This window comes from Amblyomma maculatum, chromosome 1 (assembly GCF_055883805.1).
Source record: "Amblyomma maculatum isolate TAMU_Amacu chromosome 1, ASM5588380v1, whole genome shotgun sequence".
Lineage (NCBI taxonomy): Eukaryota > Metazoa > Arthropoda > Arachnida > Ixodida > Ixodidae > Amblyomma > Amblyomma maculatum.
The window spans coordinates 373,819,855-373,845,827 of NC_139344.1; the positions used below are offsets into that span (position 1 = coordinate 373,819,855).

The following is a 25,973-nucleotide window of genomic DNA, read 5'->3' on the forward strand; positions in this document are numbered from 1 at the left end:
TGACAGGGGGCAGTGGAGAACTGATGCCATGCTGAAAATGTACGAAAGCTGCTGCAAGTTCCGCGCCATAAGCGTAAAGTGCTGTGTTGCTGCACAACACCCAGCTTACTGATTACCACACTGAAATGCGCAACTAGCATGGACGTTTCACATATTATTGAGCCACAGCCAAACTCTGCAACAGAATATCTGAGAACCTCTTCAGCAAAACATCCATGGCTGTAAATCAAAGCAATCACACTTGTGTCATAGAAATTGCTTCGCGGACCAGCTAATCAGTTGGTACCAGCGTCCCTATTCCGAGTTTGCGTCGTTACAGAAAGTTTCACTATCTCCCCGAGCTTGAGTCATCTGATTGGTGAAAACACCAGAACCATGACATCTGGTCCTGGCGTTTCTACTAATCAGATGATTCGAGGTCGGGGATATAGCAACGCTGTCGATAACGACGCAAACTCGGAATAGGGACCATGCACTTATAGCAGGGACGCGGGCAGAGGCTGCCTGCATACTGTTAAATATGTGCATAAATTGTATTAAATAAAGTGCCTAACTCTCTTTTGTGTTATTCGCATTTGTCTCCTCTGAACTCTCCAAAAGCTCCCAGGAGTCGTTACTCAGAAATTGTGGCTCTGAAGTACATGTGTAAAATATACTGCGTGCAATCCACGTTGTTTTGCAGCTAATCCGCTCACCACCTAGCTGTTACCTGTTAATAAGATATTGGTCCGGAGAAAAATATATAATACCATACGCATCACTTTGTTAGCTCACATTCGGCAGGTGCTTCTCCACTGCAGCTCAGTTGAGTATTGTCCTGTAAGCACGGCCAGTTAACCTGTCCCTGTACAGTTATGCATCATGTTGAAAGAAAACGTTTTTCAGGTGCCATACTTAGCACTTTTAAGTGAAAAAAGAATGAAAGGACCGAACGATGGTCTTTACTCCGCCCTCCGCCAATTTGTCATCGTCGGTCTGCGTCTACGCAATCGCGTTACTAGTTCAGCAGTTACCTTCGGCTGCATCTCCCACTTCGTCACTAGACGAGTCGAGAAGGTCGTCTCCCGGATCCTCTTGGTGCTTCTTCTTCTTTCTCGCCATGCTGCACTCGTGGACTTCAGCACATACGGTACAACCTGAGAACCGTAGCTACCAGCACTTGACGCGTTGCAAATTGTTTCGTAGTAGGCACTGTTCCGCATGAAAACAAAGTGTGTCACACCGATAATGCTCGAATCGGCTGCTTCAGCACGCAGACATCGGTGAGAAACCCGAAAACGAAAGTCTAGCGTGGAAGATGCAAGCAGGCCACGGCAGTCAATGCCCTTCTGCCCACATGTTCCTGGTAGTCAGTGCCCTTACCACTCGATACACAGCTTTCTTCGGAAAGTCGCTGCTCCGGTCAGAAGGCCACTAAGGAAGCAACCTTCGGGTATGATAGGAAAGTGCACGTAGCGCTGTGACAACTCTACACAGGTGTACAAAAGTACAGAGCTCATGACTGAGACCCATGCGCGGCACAGTCGCCAGCCATGGAGCCAGCCTTGCAGCCAGCGCCATGTCAAAAGGAGGAAACGGATGCAGCGTGTGCGACGTCAGCGCCATCAGCACCACGTGCAACAAGTCGCGCTCAGCCGCTCAGCCACGCACAATGGTGATCTCGGAGGCCATAGTTATGATACCTACTTCCGTTACGGGAAACAACCATGGAGACAATGCTGCTTTGCAGCAAACAAATGACACGCCGACACGAATTGGGTGGTGCGAGCATCGAGGAAATTTTAAGGAGAAAGGCTTTAATGGCTCATACTGTCAGCGTTCGTTCGTAGTCCGGTCCAATGTTACTAGACTAATAACATTGATCCGGTCGTCGAACCCAACGTTATTCTAGTGATTCTAGTAACTATTCTAGTTCACTATACTAGTAACGTTGGTCGAACCGGAATCGGAGCCGAACCGAAAACCGGAACCAAACCCAAATTTTCTACCGGAAACGGGACCGAACAGAACCCGAACCGAAACAAATGGGCGGAACTGTTCCGAAACGGTTCACGGTTTCGGCAGTTTCGGGGTACGTTTCCGATCCACTTTTGCTGGCAACTTACCTTCATTATATATATATATATATATATATATATATATATATATATATAGGGAGAATGTTTTTGCAGATCGACAATGCGCAATCACGTGACACATGGGTGACGTAGCCTACACGTCACGTACGCGTATCTCGCGGAGTTTTTCTTTTTTTTCCTTGCAAGAGGAAGCGCTCGCGGCAGTTTTGTTGAGGGGCTTTAGTTTTGTCCACGCCATGGCTCCTCCTCCAACACAGTCTTCTCCCCTCCCCCATGGCTTCAAGCAGTAAACAGAATTTTCCTCCCCCGGGGGAATGAGTGAGCGCAGATTTTGTGCGTTCGCAGTCTTTTGCTTTCGTTCTCTTTCTTCCTTCTCTTCCTTTCTTCCTTCTCTTCTCTTTCTTCTTTCTTCCAAATGCTGCGCAACCTAGACTCCCCAGAAAAGGCCCGCCTCCTGCAGGTGTTCAACGGGATCTGGGAAAGCGGCATCCTTCCCGAGAGTTGGACTACGGCCATCGTGGTCCCCATCCTCAAGGGGAAGAAGCCCCCCCAGCAGCTCTCGTCCTACCGCCCCGTGTCCCTGACATCTGCAGCCTGCAAGGCCATGGAGTCCGTGGTCCTGGAGCGCCTCTCTTGGATCGCACGGGTGAAGAACTTTCTCCCTGAATGCCAGTCCGGGTTCCGGAGACACAGGTGTACAGCGGACTCCATCGCGGATGTGGTGTCCACCCTGGAAGAGGCACAGTACATGGGCGATGTCGCCTTTCTCGCCCTTCTGGACGTCGAGTCTGCCTTCGACCACCTACCACACCAGGCCATCCAACAGGCTCTGGATGACCTGGGAGTCACAGGTAACCTGCGGCGTTTCATCACAGCCTTTCTTTCCAATCGTACCCTGCAGGTCCGGGTTGGAAAGACCCTGAGCTCGCCTCGCCCCATCAACACCGGAGTGCCCCAGGGGTCTGTTCTCAGCCCCTTCCTGTTCAACCTGGTGCTGGCCGGTCTCCCGAGCGCCATCAAACAGGATTGGGACCACAGAGTGCTGACCTCGATCTACGCTGATGACGTGGCGCTCTGGGTCCGGGCCCCAAGGGGGAGGATGATCTCTGCCAGGAAAGCCCTTCAACGAGCCCTCGACTCCGTGCAGCAGTTCCTTCGCGACAGGGGGCTCAAGCTCTCTGCCGCAAAGTCTGAGGCCCTCATGGTGCACCCTTTGGGAGCACGAGCGTCAGCTCATGCAACCACCCTGATGATCGACGGCACCAGCCTGCCCTGGAGACGCCAGGTCAAGTACCTGGGGCTGGTGATCGATCACCGCCTCACATGGATCCCTGCAGACAAGGCCTACCTGGGTCATCTGAACCGGGTTGGCCGAGCATCCCAACGTCTTCTTGCAGGGGGCAACGGCTGCTCCACATCATGGGCAATCCGGCTGTTTGAGGCGGCCGCCACCTCTTCGATACTTTATGCCCTCCCTTTTGTTTCCCTCAGGCCCACCAGAGTGAAAATCCTGGACGGAGCACGCAGGAAATGGATCCGACGCCTGCTGGGAGCAACGCAGTGCTCTAGGATTGCGGCAACACTGGCGGAAGCCGGTGTCTACCCCCTGACCCTGCAGCTCCTCCAGAGAGGCCTCACTCACGTGGACCGCCTTCACCATGCCCCTGATGGAGCTTCCCTCCTGGCACGGCTGTGCAGCGCCCCCCATTCACGGATGGGGCAACTGACGGCTGTGTACAAGGACTTCATCGGAGATGCCCCAGGGTATTCCATCCTCCCTCCTCCACCAACACGTCCTCCTTTACAGGTCATCCTTGACCTGGAGGGGGTCAGCAAGCGCCGCTCCCCAGTTGCTGCCCTGGGCCAGGCTGCCGCAGCCCTGATTGAAGAGTGCAAAGGGAGCACCCTCCTCTTCACCGACGGCTCGGTCCTGCCTTCCACGGGCCAGGCTGCAGCGGCTATGACGGCCCCACAGGTGGGGGTGTCCAGCTCTTGCAGGCTCACCTTTCCAGGTAGCTCTACTGCAGCCGAGCTCGCGGGCCTCCATCTGGCAGCGGACTTCCTGGAGACTGGTCAGCCCCCAGGCTTCTACACCATCCTGTGCGACTCGAGGCCGGCACTGCAGCTCCTGCGCAAGCCGTCCTGCTTCCAGCTATCGGCTTGCCACCTACGAGCGCGACTCCAGGCCCTGGAGGATGCCGGCTTCGTCATCTTACTGCACTGGATCCCGGGCCATGCGGGCATCCAGGGCAACGATGAGGCCGACGCACTTGCCAAAGCGGCCCACTCCGACCAGGTAGGTATGACTGATCATGTATCTGCCTTTGACTTTTCCAGGCTCCCCCTCAAGAAGGCCGTGAGGGCCCTCCACCCCGATCGGCGGATCGCCGAGGGGAGGACTTTCCACCGCCTGTCCGACAAGCTCGCCCGCAGGGAACGAGCTCTCCTCCTACGCCTCCGCACCGGAGGTTCCTGGACGCCCACGGAGATGTATGTCCGTGGCCGGGCCCCCACCCCAGCATGCCCCTCCTGCGGTGATGCAGGAACGCTGGGGCACCTCCTCTGTGTGTGCCCGGCACATGCCCACCACCGTCGCAAGATGGAGGCAGGCTACTGGGCCCTCGGACTTCCTGCTGCCACCGAGGAGCACCTGCTCTTCCCGGCCAGGAACCCCCTGGCAGCCCACCGGCTCCTGCTGGCCTTCCTGGAGGAGTCCGGCCTGGCTGCAAGACTGTAGCCCTCCACCGGGCCTGCTGACCTGCTGGCCACAGCGCTGGCGACGGAGCCGACGACAAGGACGACGAGAGCGACTCCACGACGACGATGATGACCCCCCTCCCCCTCCCAACATCCCATCTCCTCTTCCCCCGGACACCAAGAGTGCCGCCGCGAATTAAGGCCGGCATAACCCGTGTCCGGTATCCCCCCCCCCCCAAGAATAACCCAAAGACCCCAACAACAACAACAACAACTTCCGGTGGTCTGGCGGGGTTAGAGCGTATTCGAAGCGACGCAGGGACTTCCGAGTTGCGAGTCTGCTTCTTCGCAGCGCGCTGCAGGGATTGTGATTGCTTCCTCACTACAATGAAAACGTGCAAGAGTACTGACCTTATGCGGGGCCTCAAATATAATAAGTACCTGCGCATCAGTTATTTGCACGCATGCGCGCCCACACACATGCAGCTTTTTAGTGGCAAAGAGCAAATACTTTTACAGCATCTTGCGGCGCGTAAACGTTGATGTTTGGAATTAAGCTGTGAAATTATACAAGATGTTACTTAGCTTACGGATACGTCACTACATTATATATATATATATATATATATATATATATATAGTTGTATGTACATAATTGAGGCGTAACTTTTAAGGTGCAAAAGCGGCTGATTGAGCCAGGTAAACGACAGCAAATCTTCAGCACTCCCTCCGCTGCCTCTCAAGCCAAACCAGCCCATACCTCACAGCTAGCGAAAAAGAAAAAAGGAGGGCAGCTCCAAGCCGTCACTCGTTTGAAACCACGCTGTCTACGTTGTCTAGCCTGCCCGCCCCTAAAGCAAAACCACCTAAGCCCCTTTATTGAGGGGCTTTACCCGCCCTCCTTTCAACATCTCCCCACTAATAGGAAAAAAAAAAAAATACAGAAGAAAGCGTGCGGACGGCTAGATGCTCTCCCTCCGCCAGCTCGAAGCCGCGCTCCGACGGCCAAGCGCTTTTCTCGCTGCCCCAGTAGAATAAAAAAAAAAAAAAGTCGACAGGACACGCAAAGTGACGTAGTAGCTCTACGTCACTTTTGTGTCACGTGATTGCGCGTTCACGACCGGCAAAAATACCCTACCATATATATATATATATATATATATATATATATATATATATATATATATTTCTACGTGGTCATAGGCCACCAACCACCGCGGGTTCGAGCGTCGCGCGAGCCGAAGCCCCGATCAGCCGTCACCGCGCGCGCACTGAAACACTGCAGCGCGCACTCAACCTCCACCGGGAGGAGAGCACTTCGCTGCAAGGACAACAACCTCCAAGTTCACAAAGAAGACGTTTATTGAAACGCCATCCTCCAGCGGCACACACACACACACAGACGCACACACATACACATATTTACAAACGCACATACGCATATTTACAAACGCACATACACACACATACGCAGTCACCGTGTCAAGGGAGCGCGCGAGGAGCAAGGCTCCCCTGCGCGCACAAGTGACACGGAGTGCGCGCAGCAAGCACGCAAGGGCGTGCTGTGATCTCTCTCGCAGTGACCAAAGGGTTCCTTTGAGAGAGAGTGGGCAACCACCGCAAGGTACGCCTGTCGCGGATCGTTGGATCACGATCGACAGGCTCGAGTTGCGCTCTCAGGTACGACCCGGAGCAGACGAACTCGAGTACACACTGGTCTGCGCGAACAAAGGCCGGCAGACAAGAACAGTTGCGTACGCACCTTGCGATGTCTCGGAGGGGTCTCTCTCTGAGCTCCGCTCGGACAGTCGCGCGAGCGCGGCTGTCGAAGCGGTGCCGTGTTCCCGCCAAAAGGCGCCAATGGGAACAGCCACTGGGACGCCAGGGCGGAGCTGTGGCCCAAACGACAGTGACAAGTCGTTCGAGCCCCTCTCCGCAGCCTCAGGCGGGAGAAAGGGAACGGGGAGAACAACTGGGAAGCGGGCGGCGGCCGCGCAAAGGGCAGCCGCAGCAAGCCCGAATCCCACAATATATATATATATATATATATATATATATATATATATATATATATATATATATATATATATATATATATATATATATATATATATATATATATATATCGCTGCTTTCAAAGCGCTCAATTTCCAAAGTGCCACTGCACACCGCAAACATCACACCCATACTGAAAAATCGCCCCAAGCAAAAAAATGACAAGAACAAAGGAAACTATACTGCCACATGAATAGCAGCACCAATCTCTGGTGTCGGGCTATCGTTCCATCCCGAACACGGGTGGTCGCAGTACTGCGCAAATGGCGTCGCCATAGACGGTGGAATAATAGCATATATAAGTTGAGTTACATATTTAGATAAGTAAATATATAACGTCCTATACAACTCAAAAACGAAATGACGAATCTGTTAAAAAATATTATGCAAATCATTTTATTTTCCTATCGTTCGAAGTAGAGGACTCGGTTGACTCGGTCCGGGCCCATATGCTGACACATGGAGCAGACTCGAACAGAGGCAAAGCGCGCTTATGTCCGCGAAGCGTCACTTCCTCTCATCTGCCCGCGGAGCACACATCTTGTTGTTGTGGCTGTAGGAAGAAGGAAAAGAAAATGGTTTGGTTGGTTTGGTTTGTGGGGTTTAACGTCCCAAAGCGACTCAGGCTATAAGACACGCCGTAGTGGAGGACTTTGGAAATTTCGACCACCTGGGGTTCTTTAAGGTGCGCTGACATCTCGCACAGCACACGGGGGCCTTGCTTTTCGCCTACATCAAAAAGCGGCCGCCGAGGCCGGGATTCGATCCCGCATCCTTGGGAACAGTAGTCGAGCGCCATAACCACGCCACCCCGGCTTTTTTTTTGTTTTTTTTTTATTTCCTGTTAACAACGATATTTACAGTGGGGCAAAGTCAAAGTATAATGCCATAAAGCGCTCTAGAAAAAGTATAATGGTTCACAAAGTTTTAAAAATGGTTTAGATTGGCCAGTTCACTCAAAGCTGGCATCCATTCAGGTTTCTTACTTGTTCTTACTTTGGGTATTATAGATGGCGGTCAGCTTGTTGATATTCTCAATGAAATACTCCCTCGCTGAGCGAGCATCCACGTCCGCGTGTCTCACAGCCATTGTCGTTTTCCATACACGTTTTCCATACACGCTACTGACTCTGTGGCTGAGCCACCTCCGCTGCCTCGTGCGGACAGAAGAGAGAAAACAGAGAAGAAAAAGAAGAGGGAGAGAAAGACGCGCGCCGTAACAGCCGTCGTCCACCACCTAAGCGGTGGCGGGTGCAATGACGGCCTACAACACAACAATTTGGCGGCCGACCAGCCACCACCGCATGCGGCTCCGACCCACCAGTCCCAGCTCCGCACGGCCAGGAAAAGCCACCTTTCACCTCACATCTAGCGGGAGCGAGCGGCAGCGGCGTGGCGTAAGACTCCTCTATAGGGACCGGGCGCCCGATGTATGGCGCCACCGTCGCCTCGGTGGAACAGCGCCGCCCGCGGCGGAGTGCCGAAACAGCGGAATGGCGAGGCAGCTGAGCCGCTGAGCTACAGTGTACTAGCTGAGCGGCGCAGTCGTTTCCGTTCTGCGAGGCGTTTTTGAGCCTGTCCATACCCGTCGTTTTGCGGTGTGGCTTTGAGAGCTTTGAGTAATCGCAAGGAGTATTTTTTGATGGGGAAATTTTGAAAAGGAAAGGGCCGTTCTCGGCAGGGCGTGCGTGTTTTTTTTTTCTTTTTTTTTATTTGAAACCGCTCGGCGCATGGTATTTCTGTTATATACTCGAAAAAGCCGCTCGCGTGATTTCACCATGCGCTAGGAACACCTTCGTTAGGCACTTGTTAAGGCGACTTCGAAGACTGGAATTGCGCCGGCAGTGCGCGTCTATCTTATATTAGGTCTAGTCTGAATTTGCCTGAAGATCAAATACCGCCGAGCCGTGTAGCCGTGTAATAGTGGTAGTTGTAATGGTCAGCGTTCATGTAAAATGAAAAAGATGCTGCACCTGTCTTTTTTGGTAATAGCTAGGCTCAAACGATTCAGAGCAGAATAATAGCAAATGACATTCCAGTTTCAACCTTGCAACGAGAGCTGTAAAAGGAGAAAAATAAACAAGCAAGACAAAAGTAGGATCCTATTTATGGTTGGAATAGCAAACACACATATACTTCCAGGACTTCCTGCACAACTACGCTACAATAGCTAACCCGGCCTTGAGACCACCAAACTTAATCATAATATAAGCCAAATGAGTAATACCACCTCAGCATCATTTTTACATATACGGCAATGCTCTTGTTGAACACGTCGGAGCTGCTACATATAATTGACTTAGAAAATATTATACTATGCATGCCTTTCTCCCGACATGCTGCGGAGGTTGTGAAAAGAAAAAAAAATTAAATTTCCTGCTAGCGTTCTCTCAGCGCAGGAAGTTCAATGCGATTGACTGCACCTGCCTTGAACATCTGAAGGCAATAGTCCAATACTGTCAAACTGTTAAATACAATCGAAAAAAAAACACAGTGTGATGTGTTGTAAGATAAGCCACCGACAACTAAGAGAGCGTTCTATTGTTAAATGAATCCCTCTGATGGCTCGTTCGCTAAGGTGGTCTACTTTCTCAGCGTACCACGAACTTGCGGGGCCGATACCTAGCTGACCTCGATACCTGATGAGTGTGAGGGGACACGACCATGTATGTAGTTTTCTATTTGCACGCAAAGGAATCCGGATAACTGAAAGCCATTCCTTTTACAACTTTCTCACTGCAGCTTGCCGGACTGCTGCTAAATCTGTTTACATTGGCCATACCTAGAAGCAATTTCTGAGAGGTAAAACGGTCTTGTCATACTACGCCACAATCAGGAAATCTCACGGTCACTAAAACGCCGATGAGAAACACATGTATTTAGGTGGGCCAGGAAATGGACACTGCTGAGAAAATACGTAAAGCCGTGTCAGGTGCAACGTGAATGCGAAAAAAAAAATGCTACGTTTATGCTCGTTTCCACAAATTAAATTGTATTTTTTTTTCTTGTTCGACTTTTATATGGAGCCGATAGCAGATTTTGTGACCATGCGGTATTGATTGAGCTGTGAAATGAGTGATTTTATTAGGCGAAATGGACATGCCACCAACAAATGTTGACAAATCTTAAGAGTATCAACGCAGAGCTCTCAGCGCATTTTCATTGGTTGACAAACGAAAAGAGGAAAAATGACAAGATCATGGCAATAGGAATTGTTCATGTCTCCTATCTGCTCTTTCTGTTAAGAGAAAACAGTAAATTATCTTTGACTATGTCAGCGAAAGTATCCGCACAAACATTGTCTCTGCCCATCACTGAAGATCGTAACACAGCCCGAACGACGATGGTGGAGCTGCCTTTTCTTTTTCCGTGCTGGGGTTTTCTTGTACACAGGCGGGGAAATGCTAGCGTTGTAGCTTGCGCTGTTTGGTTACTTCGATTTCCAATTGTCAATAAAGTGATTACAGATGAAGGAGTGCGGCTTCGGCTCCGAGACTCTCGTGCCGTCACTCCTGGGGAACAGAAGGCACAGAGCATCCGGTGGCAAGCGGAATTTTAAAAATTCGGCGCTTTCCATGACCACACAGTAACCAAATACGTAGGTTCGTGCCTTTGCCTTTCAAAGAACCATGCTTAGGTCACCCACCACTCATGCTTCTGTGGAAACCCGTAGAAATGAATCGACTTAAACACGTCCGACGAGTTTGCGAAGCTGCCAGTGGAGCCAACAACGCACCACGTTTCGCCAGCCTTGTTCGACCAGACTTCATTTCACACAATTAACTAGCCCAACTTTCTGTTCTCTTGAGGATATATTCAGGCACAACGTCATCTAAACCTTAGGATTTCCAATTTCCACACAAACCAACGACAAACAGTACCCTCCAATGCGCTGGCAATGCGCCGGCCGGGGCCGGCGCATTCCGGCGATCGAGCGATGCGCCGAGAGGCGGCGCCACCCGTTCAAATACTACTCGCACTTTCAAGCCTTCGCGTGACCCGGCGCAGATACGTCTTATCCACGTGACGTGACGTCACACCCCACGTGACACACGGGCTGGCAGGAGCTGCCAACTAGGGTATCTCGTTTCACATGGGACGGTCATGTCAGAATCAGCCTGCTAGTACCCTGGCATTCGCGTTACCCCTACAGGCCACCATATTACGTTCATATGCATGGGTTGATAAAGCGGGGCATTATATGTGGGCCGAGGAAGAAGAAAAAGAGAAGAACGCTCGATCACCTGCAGCTAATTCTTTCGCTCAATATTGGTTCAGCAGCACTGAACCCTTGTAATGTTTTATAGGAGCTGTAAGGCCGCGGTGGCCCTTTCTTTAATGTTTCGGCGCGCGCGCCGCAGAAAACGGCGATGGAACGTTCTCCAAGTTACGAGAAAGCGACGCGACCGATTGCGTCATCTCGGCCACCGCGCTGCGCCTCCTCGCCCTCGTCGCCATGCGCGGAGTCAAGCGTGCATTCCCCCGCATGGTCCCGGCCCTCCTCCTCGCTTCGCGTGGGAGGGATGTTCGAGAAAGTTCGAGGCCTCTCCAGAAGGCCAGGGGGGGAAGGCATACCTTTGGCTGCGCTAAGCTGTTTTCCGTTCCTCCTCCGCATCTAGAAGGTTCGGCGCTGGCTATTTAAGAGCGCGCCGAGCAGTCACCGACGGTTCTGTTTCTGATTCGATTCTCGCTCGGAGAAGACAGCGTAACAGGCAGGCCCCGACTGAGAAGTCGTTAAAAAGAGTGATGCGCTCGTTTTGCTGTTATTTTTTAGCTCAGTCTCTTTTGTAAAGTGTGTCGCCTGTCTGTCTCGTTTAACTAAGTTTTCTGTACCCTGTGCTTCGTGTTCTTGTTATATAAAGTTAATGTTCGTTTTGTTACTACAAGTTCGTTGGCCTTCGTCTCGGTGTGTTTGCGTGTGAACTGCACGTCACCCGCCGAATCGAGGAGCACCTAGCTTGGAGAGGTGCGGAAGATTTAAAGAAGAAGAAGAAGAAGAATCTGTGATTTTTACTGGAGCCTAAAATTAGCAGCCTTTAAAATATAGGAGCCATAACGCGGCGCCTACTGCGGCGCCATCTGGCGGAGCTTGGATAAGCGGTTGCTAGGCGCGGCTGTTCGAGGTCATTCGTAGCCGCGGCCACGGCATACACGACGAGCTGAAACATGGCGTAATATTGCTTTCACAACAAAATCAGCTGTGACCCGACGTCAACATACAACATGGTTGGGCCAAGGTTATTTGTCGTTGGTCAGGAAACAACAACAGAACGAAGCTAGAACGAGACTATGCGCTCAAGATACAGCAGAAGAACGTGCTGCACGACTCGAGAAGCGTCGTAACGAAGATGCAGCTAGAAGTCGTTCTACTCCCCTACGACAAGATTCCGGGTTGAGTTCACAAGAGCATCGGAACTGAGGAAACAGAGGAAGAATGTAGAAGAAGGCTCGAGAAATCTTTCTTGCAATACTGCTGTTTGGCAAAGGCTTTGACGCAGCTGCGTTGACGGCCAGACAGCCGTAATTGTAACCTAATTTTATATTTAATTGCTGATAATAAATAGAAAAATAATACGGCACCGCACAGAACAGAATAATGTGGCAGCAGGGCGCGGCAGTACGGCAGCGCTTGCTGCAGCATTCAAACTGCGTGTCATAAAAGGAGGAGGAGGTAAACTTTATTTAAAGAAGAGGTCGTAGGCGCGGGGTGGGTTGACGTTCCCGTCCCCGCGGTGGGCTCCTCTTCTAGGCCGGACGCCAGGTGGCCGACCGACGATGTCGTTCGGCGACCTCTTCGGCCCGCTCTGTGACTCGGAGTTGAACCTCCGTGTCGGAGCTGAGCAGCGCGGCCTCCCACTGAGATTGGGTAGAGAGCTGCGGACTCTGTGATGGCTTGTCTTGATTACATGAGTATAGGATGTGTGGTGTGTCTGCCTTTTGATGTCCACAGAGAGAACAGACAGGGCTGGACTGCTCTGGGAACCATATGGAGTACATGTACGGATTAAAGAAAGTGTTTGTTTGAAGCTGCCGCCAGGTGACTTGTTGTGTTTTACTTAGAGATCGATGTGGTACTGGGAAGATTTGTCTTTCTTTCTTCAAGTGGGTAGTAATTTCTTTGTAGGTTGTCATCCGCTCCCTGGCCGACCTGAGCTCAGGGCCATATGGCGCAGCGCATATCAACATTCAAACTGCGCGCCTTTAACCAAAAGCGGATGTTCAAGCTCCGGCCGCTTGGTGCGCTACAGTCAATTGGGCTGCTGGGCCCTATGGGAGTGTCCGCTCTTTACCAAATCCCTTTCTCTATGCTAAGACGCCCGACTACTGTGCCAGAGTACACGGGTTCGAACCCGACCTCGGCGGCTACGTTTCTATGGAAGCGAAACGAAGAGGCGTCCGTGTGCTGTGCGATGTCAGCGCACGTTAAAGATCCCCAGGTGGTCGAAATTACTCCGTAGCCCTCCACTACGGCTCCTCTTTCGCTCTTTCTACTTTTACTCCCACCTTCCTCCCTTCCCTTACGGCGCGGTTGAGGTGCCCACAGAAAACAAGTGAGACAGTTACCGCGCCTTTCGCTTCCTATAAATCAACCAATCAATCAATCTCTATGCTTACCCTTCATTCAGAATTTGTGCAGTAAAGCGACGAAAATCACGAGAAAAAGAACGCTGGACGACCAAGATACGCTCAGAAAAAAATAACACAAAATAGTGCTGCCATCTGTTGAGAGGGCGCTAAAAAACAAAAACTTTTTAAGTTGTCGGAGAGATGGCGCAAGGTAGCTAAAAGTGCAAAAATACCGCGAGATTTAAATTGTAAACGTTTTTTCAAGCTGCGAAAAAAAAAAAATGGGACGCCATTCCCCTACTGTCTCACAAAGGGGTAAACTACATTTCGCACAAATGCCACGATCCAACAGCAACATCAAAATGATCTTCCAAGAGCCCTGAAGAAATGTGAAAGCCTGAGCGTTACTGCAGCACACGGTACATCATATGTATTCTGACCAGCGGGTAGTCACGTGATCATGCGGGTGATAACGCCTGGTGACAACCATCCGGTAGCCTACGGGGCGCGTTCCGCCAAACGCGCACTGGGACTCATCACAACAAGAAGCGGCGTCCGAACGGCTGAGCTCAATCGTCCCCCTAATTTTTTGCCCTCTTGCTGCTAGTTTGTCGAGCTAGTCATTTCTGCGCGTGCTGTTTTTCGCGCACGCGTGAACACATGTGAGCGAACACATGTGAACCTGGGTTAATACACCGAACAGACGGGCTTGACGACCCGCCTGTTTCACCTCGCCAGATAGTGCGCGCTGCGACCGAACGGTCTACGTGTGCTATCTCGGACGATAACGGCCGATCGCCCCACATTGTCCGTCAGTGTTTTGTACAGTGCGCCGCGCGCGTGTGCCGTATACAGTGGCATGGACATAGCACGTGCGCGGATCGTGCCTCTAGTTGGATTCCTCGCGCGGCAGCGACTACCTCAACACGCGGATCCAGTTTCGCTGCCGCTCTCTTGCACCCCCCCCCCCCCCCCCCCCCCCCCCGGCCGTCAGTGCTTTGTACAGTGTGCCGCGCGCGTACGCTGTATACAGTGGCATGGACACATAACGCGCGCGGATCGTGCCTCTACTTGGATTCCTCGCGTGACTGCGACTACCTCAACACCCGGGTCCAGTTTCGCTGCCGCCGTGTCCGCATCTCACTGCACCTCAGGTTTCTCGAAACAAGATGCTCTGCCAGCGATGGACTCCAAAGACGAAAAAAAAAAAAGTGCCTGGAGGCATGTCTGCAGCCAGCTATAAAAAGGAATGAATGCAGTGTAAATTTTTATGAACTGCATGGAGCGGCTAAAAGTGAAATGAGTTCCAGTTCAATGCGCTGTTACTAATCACCAAGACTGTACCATGTTTCTGAACATTGTAAATTAAAGCGCGCCGGTTCTAGAGGCCTCTGTGATAGTTTTCGCACATCTTCGTATCACTGCGTCGGTTTCACGGCATCTCAGTGAAACGTTTAGGATATTCGGTTGTACCTGATTAGGTCAGTGATATCAATATCCTTCTTAGTATATTAAACAGGTTGTAGCAGATTCCACATGACAAAGGCCCACTTGATGGCTGTACTGACCTGAAAGTAAACCGCCTTTAAACTGGTACGTTCCCACACCCGCTCCGTGGATAGCCATATATGCTCCCAGGAGAAATATCAGAATTTTGTATACGCTGTGACTCGAGAGGGACCATCGAACACATCATCAACGTCTGCCGGCCTGCTTCTGAGGCGGAGCCCCTCGCAATCCGTCCCAAGCGGCAGAGGTCCGGAGCTCCTTTATCCGCTGGCATAAATAAAAAGTTCTACTCTCTCTCCTTTGAAAAATCGAGCAAACCGTCTGCGAAAACAGAAAGGACGCTGCTAAGGTTTTGAGTGATCAAGAGGGAACTCAATAACGCGGCTGATGTTGCAAATACCGACGCGAAAGAGCACAATGTGAAGACATTGACTTTATGGGGGGGGGGGGGGGGGGGGGGGGGGGGGGGGGGGTATTCTCAAGATAATGCGCCACAGGGGGCTAAACGCTAGTCGCCTTCTAGCCCCGGCGTGCGAGCCCTAACAGACAGAGCTGCGACCCCCAACCCGCGGTGCGAGAAGTCGCCACTGCGGCGGGTTCGGGCTAGAGGGGGCAAACACCGAGTTACGTACTCGAAGCGAGCTTTATACTGCCTGAGTATAATTATAGACGGTAAATCAACAACACTCGAATACAACCGCCGTAGCCAGCGAACGTCCCGCTCGCGTACAGGGGTGAAATAAAAAAAAAATAGCTGTGGTTTAGCTTGTGTTTAAACGTGGAGTTATGCGAAAGCAATCTGCATGGCTACGCTTAGGTTCGGCTTTAAAGTAAAAAGAGATTTTGCGCGTAGTGGTTTACTTTATGGTTTCAACTTTATTTATGCCATACGCCAATCACTTCACGTAACGAGCACCCCTTGCCTCTCGTCGTTCACCATTCTCATTCGGGTGTAGAAGACTTCTAGTGGTATGACGTCGTCTGTGCGTCGAGCTCCGGGGCACACCACCGACACACGTTCGAACGAAACTTCTGTCCTAGCAACTCGCTGTTGTCGTTCGCCTCTCCAACTGCCGAGTTATCTCCCAGCCGAAAAAAAACTACAGAGCCGTGTCAAAAATACGACAAAATATTCTGTAGTTCTGTCGTAAACGTCTGATTTTTCTGCAGTTCTGTAGTACTTTTTTGTAGTATATTTCTGTTGTCTGTAGTAGCACTTTTCTGTTGTAACTACAGAAATTTCTGGTGTTACTACAAAACGTTCTGTTGTCGCAACAGGTTTCCCGTCAAAAACCGCACAAAAATTCTGTCGTAACAACAGCACATTTTCTGTCATTTTTTTCCGACAGGACTGTCTTCTTATTTTTTTACTTTTCTTCATCTTCCACGGCGCCACGCCGACGGCTTGAAAACCTACCGCAGTGAAGCTTTCGCTACAAAACCCACCAAAAGGGGAAGCCCACGAAAGGAGTGTTCTGCTTACCTGGCGTGGCTTCGCGCTCACGGCCCGTTTCGGTAAGTGCGTACGGTAACCGGACGACTCGGTGATGGTGACGGCGACGGTAACCCCGGTGGAAATCATGAACCGATCAACCATCGAAAAATACTAAGCGAATCGCGAGCTCCTCGACTCGGACCGGGGAGAAGAGGTGTTCCGGGTAGGCCGGGAGGAAAGAGGGTAACCCGCGGGAGACAAGGAGGCAGTAGGGGTGGCAAATGTGTCCTCTCCACCAACCTCCCTAACAGAGCGCGTACCTCGCGTGGTAATTGCGCTACCATATAATGGCGGGTTATTGTCGAGGATAATGCACCACGGAGGTGTTAGACACTACAGCCGCCTTCTAGATCTGGCGTGCCAGCCCAGACAGAGCAGAGACCCCCAACCCGCTGTGCGAAAGTCGCCACTGAGGCGGGTTCGCGGAAGAGGGGACAAACACAGTTACGTACTCGAAGCGATCAGTAATCTGCCCGACCATCCCGCTCGCGTACGGGGGTGAAATAAAAACCCAAAAGGGGAAAAAAAGCAAAGAGGTACGAGGTGTATTGTGCGCACCTGGCGTAGCTTCGCGCTCACGGCCCGTTCCGGTATGTGTGTACGGTGACTGAACGATTCGGTGAAAATATAACCATGCGCATGCATGCTCAACCATCAAAAAACCCCGAGAGCTTGCGACACGCGCGCTCTTCGTCTGGGACCGAGGGAGGTGTTCCCGGGTAGGCCGGAAGGAGGGAGGGGAACCCATGGCGTGCCCGTGGCAGCATCGCTGCGGGAGACAAAGAGGCAGTGGGAGTGGCCAGTGTACCCTCTCCTACACCAATCTCCCTAAAAGCGCACGTAACTCGATTGGTAACATGGAGGAAGGAAGTTCCATGATTGGTAATTACGCGCTGCCGTTATAATGGGGACAAGTGATTTGTGTGAATCCCCACATCACCCCTCCTTAAAACCGCCGTATGGCTAAAAGGTAGCCGCGTCCACCGAGGGATATACCAAGTGGGGGCGACTAGACGCCTTTTATCTTTTAAGCCCATTTAAGAAAAGTGCCAATATATAAAAAATGGCAGACAGCTCACAGAAACGTGTGCCGTACGGGGAGGAAGGGCCGACGACCACCAGAGGCGACCTTGCAGCCAAGGCGGAAATGTCGACCGCAGCAATCGCAGGCCCCCCTTCTTCACCGTGAGCCGGCCAGGGGTGGAGGTGTGGATGGCCGCAAGGGCGCCACCGCATTCGACGTCGATTGGACAGGGGAGCTTGCTCGAGGACGGGTAGGAACTACGTCTTAGCGTTGCGTAGCGTGTTGCAGGCCTCCCTCAGCGGGTCGACCTCTCGCTCGCGGCCTGCCTCTTTTCTCTCCGTTGTCGACGCAGCCGAGGACGAGCGCAGCGGGGTTAGTGCCCTAAAAGGGGCACTGTAGCGAAGTGCACAACCGCTCCCGCTGGTGAAGCTGCGGCCGCGGGTCTCAAGTGGCGCCCAGGCGGCCTCTTTGTTGCAGCTTCCGCTGTGGTAGACACAGGTGCCCGTTCCACAAATTCATGGCCGTCGCCAGGTGCATGCGGAAGCACTGGAGCAGCATTATGGTAGACAACAACATGTATACTACGCGACATTGCCGGTCCCTACCGTGAGAGGTGGCCTCACCGCGGCAGTGGTCCACAACACCAACACAGTGGCAGGACTAACGTTCCAGGTCCACACACAACATACGCGGAGGAAATCGGGATTGCACTTACCCTCTCCCTCCCACAAGTAAAACACATCATTACCGACTCCAAGGGGGCCTGTCGGAATATATGAGCTGGGTTGGATGCCTCCCCTAGCCAAGCGCATCCTACAAAATTTCTGTCGGTCCAGCGACCCAACAAAATTGTAATCTCATCTGGGCTCCCGGTCATCAAAGACTCCTGAGCAATGAGTTCGCCAATAAGGCGGCCCGCGCGCTCTCTTCCCGCGGGCACTCAAACTTTCTCGGGAAGTCTACTCCGAGCCCACGCAATGCCTTATTACAGTCAAAGAAATTACCACATATTATAAGGACAGCCACCGCCGCTTTCCGGAACCTTGTAAAAGTCTCCGGAGAGTGGACGAAAGGCTCTTTTTCAAAATTTTTACAAACACAATGCTGTACCCGGCAGTCTTGAAGCACTTCAATAATTTGATGGAGGCTGCAGCCTGTGTGCAGCGACCTTCTCGGACGTTTTCCACATGGTGTGGGCCTGTCCATCCAATCACCGCCGTTCGCAATCCTTCATTGCCCACTCTTCTAGGGAGGCCAGGAACGCGGCGCTGCTCAGGTGCCATGACCTACAGTCCCAGCGGACTTTGGTCGTCAGGGCGCGAGCGGCGTTAGACGCCATTAGGGCTCTGGAATAGGAGCTCCATCTAGATTTGTGAGGGCCTGGGCCAATAGGGCCTTGGTCCAACCACCTCCTTGTACAAAGAGTAAATAAATGTTTGTCACCACCCCCACCGTGGCCAACCGAAAGCCACTTTTCTTGGTAGCCTGGCCGATGACAGCAGGCTCCGGGGACAGGGACACGGCTGCTCCCTGGACGGCATGGCCCTCGATGTCACAACAGTCGTCGTGGCGTCCGCCGGCCACGCTCTCGGCCGGCTGGCTGCAAGGCTGCCCTTTCCCTAGTTCATTATTGCTTTTTAAATCTCTCTCCCCCCACTCGGTTTTTTCCAGAGAAAGCGCGTGCTTGCTCTGGAAGCAAAATCCACTGAATATTGACAGGGCGTCCCGTCCGTATTCAGCACGATAAATTAATCCCTGCGCGTCGGTCAGAGTTATGTCTGCTGTGGGCGCAAGTTGTATCAATTAAGGTGCGATACTCGGAATGCCGAGCCTGCTTCTTGCTGCAACTGCCTGCTGGTGGGGGATCGAGTGCGTCCTCCTCGGGCCATGCAGGGGCTCGAATTGCGGTGCACTTTGTGCCAAGTCTAGGTCTGCAATTTCGCCTGCAGCTCTGTCGCAACCACGGCGTGGTTGCGAACTTTATAAAGTAAGTTCTACCAGTTCGACAACTTCACCTTGCACATCGTTATGCAGCGAAATGACATAACTTGAAGCAAGTCTTAGGGCCACTCGCATGCCCAGCGATGCACACGTCGCGCGATACAGCTCATCTCAGCGTGGCGTCCAACCTCAAGGACTCGTGTATTCTGTGGGGAAAAAAAAATGGTTGCGCAAGGGCTATCGCAGTGCAGCACGCAGGGATCCACCGCGCTCGCAGCAGTACAAGCTGTGTTCGAGCGCCCGCGCAGGCAGCAATACAAGAATGCCTTTATGTGCGCCGCGGCCGCTCCGCTCGGCTCGCAGAGCCCGTCGAACCCCAGTCGACAAAAACAAAAAGAAAAAGGATACTACCGCTGTTGCTTCTAAAGCTCCCTTTCGGCTGACATGGGCTCCCCACTGCATTGATGCAATTAAATTAAGTAGTCACCACTTGTACCCAGGAAAGCGGGGTAGTCCGCCCCCTCTTGGAGGATGCATGCTGCGAGCTAACGAATAGTAATTTTACTTCTCATGGCGCCAACGTGCGCGCGTAAAAGTTCATACACTACAATGTTGCCCGTCCTCCTGTAGAGCGTGGTAAAATCAAAACACCGTAGTACGAGAGAATGCCCATCACACCAGCATGAGAGCGTCACCCTGCTGTTGGGGTCAAGCGCAGCTCCTCCAATAGCCATAGCACTCCAGGAAACAAACTCGGATAATATCAGGCTTAGAGGGTACAAAGAATGTAGCGAAAATGAGCGAGTTTCTAGGGTTACCACACTGGTGGAACATAACATGGTAGTTACTCATCCCCAAATAAATGGTATCATTGAACCATACTTTTAGAACTACTTGGGTAACGAGAATAGAGAAATATACTTCATCTTCAATGTTTATAGTCCTCCAAGGCAGGGCAAGGTTGACTTTACACCGTGCACTCTTCCGGAAGGCGGTCAAAATAGCTAGGAGAAACAAGTTGGTTATTGTAGGGGACTTTAATGCTCGACATCACGAGTGGGGGTACGGTTCGCAGGGTGCTAAAGGAAACAAACTTTTAGATGGCATCCTAGCCAACGGGATGTATCTACTCACGGACCCTTACTGCCCCACCAGGATGGGTAACAGTATATGTAAAGACACAACGCCGAACCTTACTCTCACGCACTGCTGCGATGATGCTCGCTGGAGCACCACCGCAATTAATTTAGGAAGTGATCACCTAATCATAAAAACATTATTAAGCCAAACTAATGGACTGGAAAATAATTAGAGATATCAGGACTGCCGAAGACAGAAACGGACGGGCCAGTCTCAATGACTGGACGCAGGAACTACACTCGCATCTTAAGGAAGCTACTGAAGGAGCTAAGAAGTCGGGCGACCCTCCCGAAATGGACAGGCAATTATTCAATATGATACGTCAGAAGAAAGAGCTGGAAGACGAGCTAAAGAAGCAGATATAGAATAGGCACATATACGCAGAGAACTGGCGAAGCAAAATAGGTTGATCGAAAAACATGCAGCCTGGCTCTGCGAACAGGGCTGGATGGACCAATGCGACGAGTTGCGTCTCTCGAGAACCTGGGTGATCTTGCGTCACCTAATAGACCCTAATCGTTCGAAGCGACAAATTAGGGTAACTCAGATTGCATCTAAGCCCAACTTTGAGGGCTCAAACGAGGGACTACTGCACCACATTTGAAAGGCATACATCAACCAAGAACTGCGCATGCTTCTCTGGGAGTACTCGGGCATACGCAATGCGGAACTGGACGAACGCTTTGAAGAGGCAGAGGTAAGAGCGGTCTTGGCCGAGCTAAAGAAGTGTTCAGCACCGGGTCCAGATGGAATAGCCAATGCCAATACACTATAGCGCAGCAAAAGACGAGGACACAAGAGCGAGAGACGAACACCACACTTAAGAATCTAAAAGGAAAATCGATCACGTATCTGACTGAAATAATGAACACGATTTGAAAAACGGGGAAAATACCAGAAGAATGGAAGAAGTCCAACCTACTCCTTATTCCCAAACCAGGCAAACCTCCGAACTTGAATATGAGACCCATCTCCCTCACTCCCTGCTTGGGGAAGCTGATGAAGAAGGTAGTGCAGAAAAGACTCTCTAAAAACATAAAAAGAGAAGGGCTCTGGCCAGATGAAATGGTTGGGTACAGGCCGTGTCGCAGCACACAGAATGCCATGCCTGAGTTGAAACACAGCGTCCTAGATAAGGGAAAACAGCCGGCAGAAAAATGATTATCGGGCCGGACCTCATGAAGGCTTTGGATAATGTGGAACACAGGGCAGTACTCGAAAGTCTGAACGATTCCAACGTAGGAGTGAAATGCTTCAGGTGCCTATGTTAACTTTTTTTCGGACAGAGCGACTACCATCAAATTCTTCGATTTCAAGTCCGAATCTATGGCTATGGGGGATAGAGGAACGCCACAAGGATCTATTCTCTCCCCCATGTTGTTCAACTTCACTCTAAGGAAACTTTCCCCTCTCCTAAGACAAATAGAGGGGATCCAACACAGCATATACGCTGACGATATCACTATTTGGACGAGTTGTGACTCCAATGTCGATATCTCGCATAGAATTCAGATAGCGGCGGAAACAGTGGAAGAGTACGTTCTCGCCAGAGGACTTTCCTGCTCTCCGAATGTCTAAAATTTTTATACTGGCATCAAAGGAACAAAAAAGGAAAGAAAGACGCCTTCTAAAACCCTACCCGCCGATTGAGGTGCTGGAGGAGGTGGTCACCGGATCCCTCAACACTAGAAACTCACTTATAGCGGAAGAGACTGCTCTGGCGTTAGCCTGCAGGAGCACCAAAGCCAAATTCATACTTTGTGACAGCAAGACAGCAGTAAGAAACTTTAATGAAGTGATCGTTTCGAAAGAAGCAGACTTGGACAATCGGTACTGGATAGAGAGATCTCTATCATGTGGGTCCCGGTTCACGAGGGGATTCCAGGCAATGAGGCTGCTAAGTCTCGCTCGAGATATCTAAGCCCGGGCGGCCGTGGAATCACCCTTACCCGGGTCGAAGGATCCGCTTATCACGTTCACGGAAATCACGGCTGCACACAGGAATGGAAGACTAGACATCCCACCTCCAGATCAGTCTCTCACACCTCAGGAATGCAGAAACTAGAGAAAATTCCAAGCAAACCGATTCTTTCCACCTTATCTATACGGGGATAGAGGAATAACCTCAAAAGTTCTGCACCAAATACGGGACAATAGCCAATCAGGATAATCTCATTTGGGAATGCCCCGATTCTCCCGGACATATTGATGGAATCAGAGAGAAAGAAACCTGGGATTTCCTCCTCCGGAAGAGCAAGCTCGAGTAATCCGTCTGGCACGGGACGCTTTGCGAAAGACGTCCCCCTGCGGGGCTCCATTGGAGGCCCCAGGGTCTTCCTCGGGGAGCGGAGGTGCCTCTACATCGACACGAACCACTTCGTGTATATTTACGGGCACTTACACGACACCTTTTCACCCACTGAGCAAGATTCTAGACGGACGGACTGCAGTTGTGACGGCCCTAATCATGAGTAAAAAAATTAGCAACTATAGTTATCGAACCCGGGTTCGTGCTGAGGCGAGGAATGAACGAATCAACATCCACAACTGGCCGTTTAATTAAAAACATTCATTACTAAATGTGACTGCCTGAAGGGGGTAGAGGTCCGCTCACCATCACAGGAGTGTCGGCGTTATCTCGTGGCCACGGGTGCTCGCTCATGTGCTGGGAGTCGGGGAGGCGGCTGCAAGCCGGAGAGGCGAAGTCGTTCTTATAGAGGAAGTGAGCGCGGGTTCTGTACGTCGGGGCCCGAGGGAGATCCCAGGCTCTCATTCATAGCGGGCAGGGGATGTCCGTCGGTAGCCGGAGAAAAGCTACATCGTCCTTCAACGGCTTCAACGAACCGCTTTCCTAGCCTTCCGCCGTCTTTTTTGGTTCAGACCAGAATCTTTTTGGGGTCCGCCGGATCACAGTCTCAAGTCCTCTCCGTCCCGCAGTTTTGTTGGGAAGCCCAATGCTGAATGAAACTGCGGCCAATCATTCGGGCTCCAACCTCCTAGTCCAACCGCAACATTGGGTCAAACATGTGGTCCATGAAGGGTTCCTGCCTCAAGGTCACTGGTCCAATTGCGGGCAGTAGCACGCCTTTCCCAACCTCGCTGTTAGCCAGTCGTGGAGTATGCCTTTAGGCACTTGCACCTCATAACGATCTGGGAAGATGAGACGTTTCTTGGAGTTGTCATCTGTGGCGAAATTCGCAAAACTAGCCAGCCATGCATCGGCATTGTGTTCGCCGCTACTAGTCACGCCATATGTTACGGCTGCGACAAGGTGTCCTTCTACGAGCGCGGCCATTCATCCATAGTTGTAATCTTCTCTTCACGCCAGTCCAATTTACTTTCGCAAAGTTTAGGTACGTGCGTGCATCGTCTCGCTTCCGTGGCGAGGCTGGGTGCTGCGAGGTAGCGAGGGTTCTTTTGACGACTAAGATCTAGTTCTTTGAATTCCTGCTTGGCGTGGTGCCCGCCGTTGCTGATCACGCCACATGATACGGCTGCGACAAGGTATTCTACGAGCTCGGCCATTTATCTGTAGTGGGAATCTTCACACCTGACCAATTTACTTGCGCAGTTTACGCGCGTGCGTGCGTGCATCCTTTCGCTTCTGTGATGTGGCTGGGTGCTCCGAGGTAGCGAGGCCTTTTTTGACGACCAAGGTCCGGCTCTTGGAAACATGCTTTGGAGAGTCGGCGACGGATCGCTGCCTTGAAGGGGGGAGGGTATAATAGGCCAACTTTCCGACGCGTACGCCACAGTTTTACAAGTGTACTTGGCTGCCTTAAGTCACAAATGCCAACAGGATATGCTCTTCTATATCGTCTCGCCCAACCATGCATCATGATCGAGTGATGGATAAACCTTTGGTGCACCTTCGTGTTCCCGGGATCAATGATGGGTTCAAAAAACTTATATTGGCGCACATCCGGTCAGAATATCCTAATTATATTCACTTATACACTGACGGATCTGTCAGCACAGGCATCCGCTGCAGCTGTGGTCATAACCGCTCCGAAAATGACTCCACATTTCCTTTTGGGACATACTTCTATGCCAACCGCTGCTGAACTTGCGCCCCTTCAGGAATCTACTCGCTACATATGTAGGGAACCACCTCAAAAATAGTGCATATTCAGGGACTCAAAAACTGCACAGCAAAGTTTGGTAAATATACGCCACACCACCTATCAGTCTCTGACATTAAACATTATGGAACTCCTTACATCTGCAACGCCACAGGATAATGTTTCAACCGGGATCCCTGCCCACTGCGGGCTCCATGGAAATGAACAGGCAGACATTGAAGCAAAAAGTGCCCTCAGCAATGGCCTCCAAACAGCTGTGCCTGTTTCAAGAGCGGATACGACGTGTCTTCTAATGCACTGTATGAAGAAGGCTACAGCAGCTTGCTGGGCCTTGCCAGACGCTCGACACATTCGTCTAAGAACATTGACATTTTATGTTCCGCGTGAAATTCCATGCCATCATGCATGCTTTTTGCATAGACTGCGTTTAAACGTAGCTTTCACGCGCAAGTACTTGCATTTAATTGGACAGGTGGACTTTTCGGAATGTTCAACTTCTGGCATCCCCCAGACGGTGGATCATATACTATTGGTGTGCCCAGTGTATGCGCGTGAAAGATGTGTGGTAGCCGTTTCCTTGAAGCGTTTGGACAAGAGGCCTCCATCGGAGGAACTGCTGCTGGGCGCTTGGCAGAACAAGGGGAAGGGTGTCCAGGCAGTGCGGGCTCTTTGCAGTTTTTCGCGCGCCACCGGACTAGATTCGCGCTTCAAACTGCCGTGCCTGTATATACGTTTTTTTCACAAGCCTAATTCTCTCACATCGTCACCCATAATGATCCTTTTTCTCCCCTTCCCTAGTGCAGAGTACCAGGCCAGATTTAAATCATTCCGGCCAACCTCTGCCTTTACTTTCAATAAATCCATCTATACGACAGGATACCGGTTTGCAACCAGCAGTCGAGTGAGTAACGAATTCATTTATCCCATAGGGGAAAGAAAGGAGGGAGGTTCTACGCTGGATAGGTGCTCTGCTACCTTCCGAGCCCTATCGAGTATCTGGTCCTCGAAGATCAGGTACTGGGCTGCGCAGGGCAGCCTCCAAAGCTGGAAAATCGAGCAGTACTCGAACAGTCTGAGACTCGCTTTTCTACCAATGCGACCATTTTCGGCAAAAACAGCCGCACGACCTCCGTGAGTCGCAAGTGTGAACAGGCCGTAGTTACTCCCTCTGGTAACATTTTACCGAGCAACCTCATAAGGTTGTCCTTGGTGCTGAAACGGGAAGAACTTGGAAGCTGTCTACAAGGAGAGATTACTAGGGGCGAGAAAGGTGCAAATTGACTCTAGTGGAAAAGGAACCCGAGAGGTGACCACTATAGGGGAGAAAACCTGGGCCAGGGGGCGCTGCGCCGCTCTGTGCGTCAGCGCCCTCCATGGAGATCCCG

At 51.4% G+C, this 25,973-nt stretch overlaps 1 protein-coding gene across 1 annotated transcript in view; it reads right to left on the minus strand.

Moving 5' to 3' along the window:
• Nucleotides 1-1,582, minus strand: part of LOC146208249 (ubiquitin carboxyl-terminal hydrolase 16-like) — a 43,182-nt gene extending 41,600 nt beyond the window's left edge. The window contains exon 1 of the mRNA XM_084592197.1: nt 1,014-1,582. Coding sequence (XP_084448323.1) covers nt 1,014-1,101 — 88 coding nt within the window. The 5' untranslated portion in view covers nt 1,102-1,582. The remainder of the gene's footprint in view (nt 1-1,013) is intronic.
• Nucleotides 1,583-25,973: the final 24,391 nt, after the last annotated feature.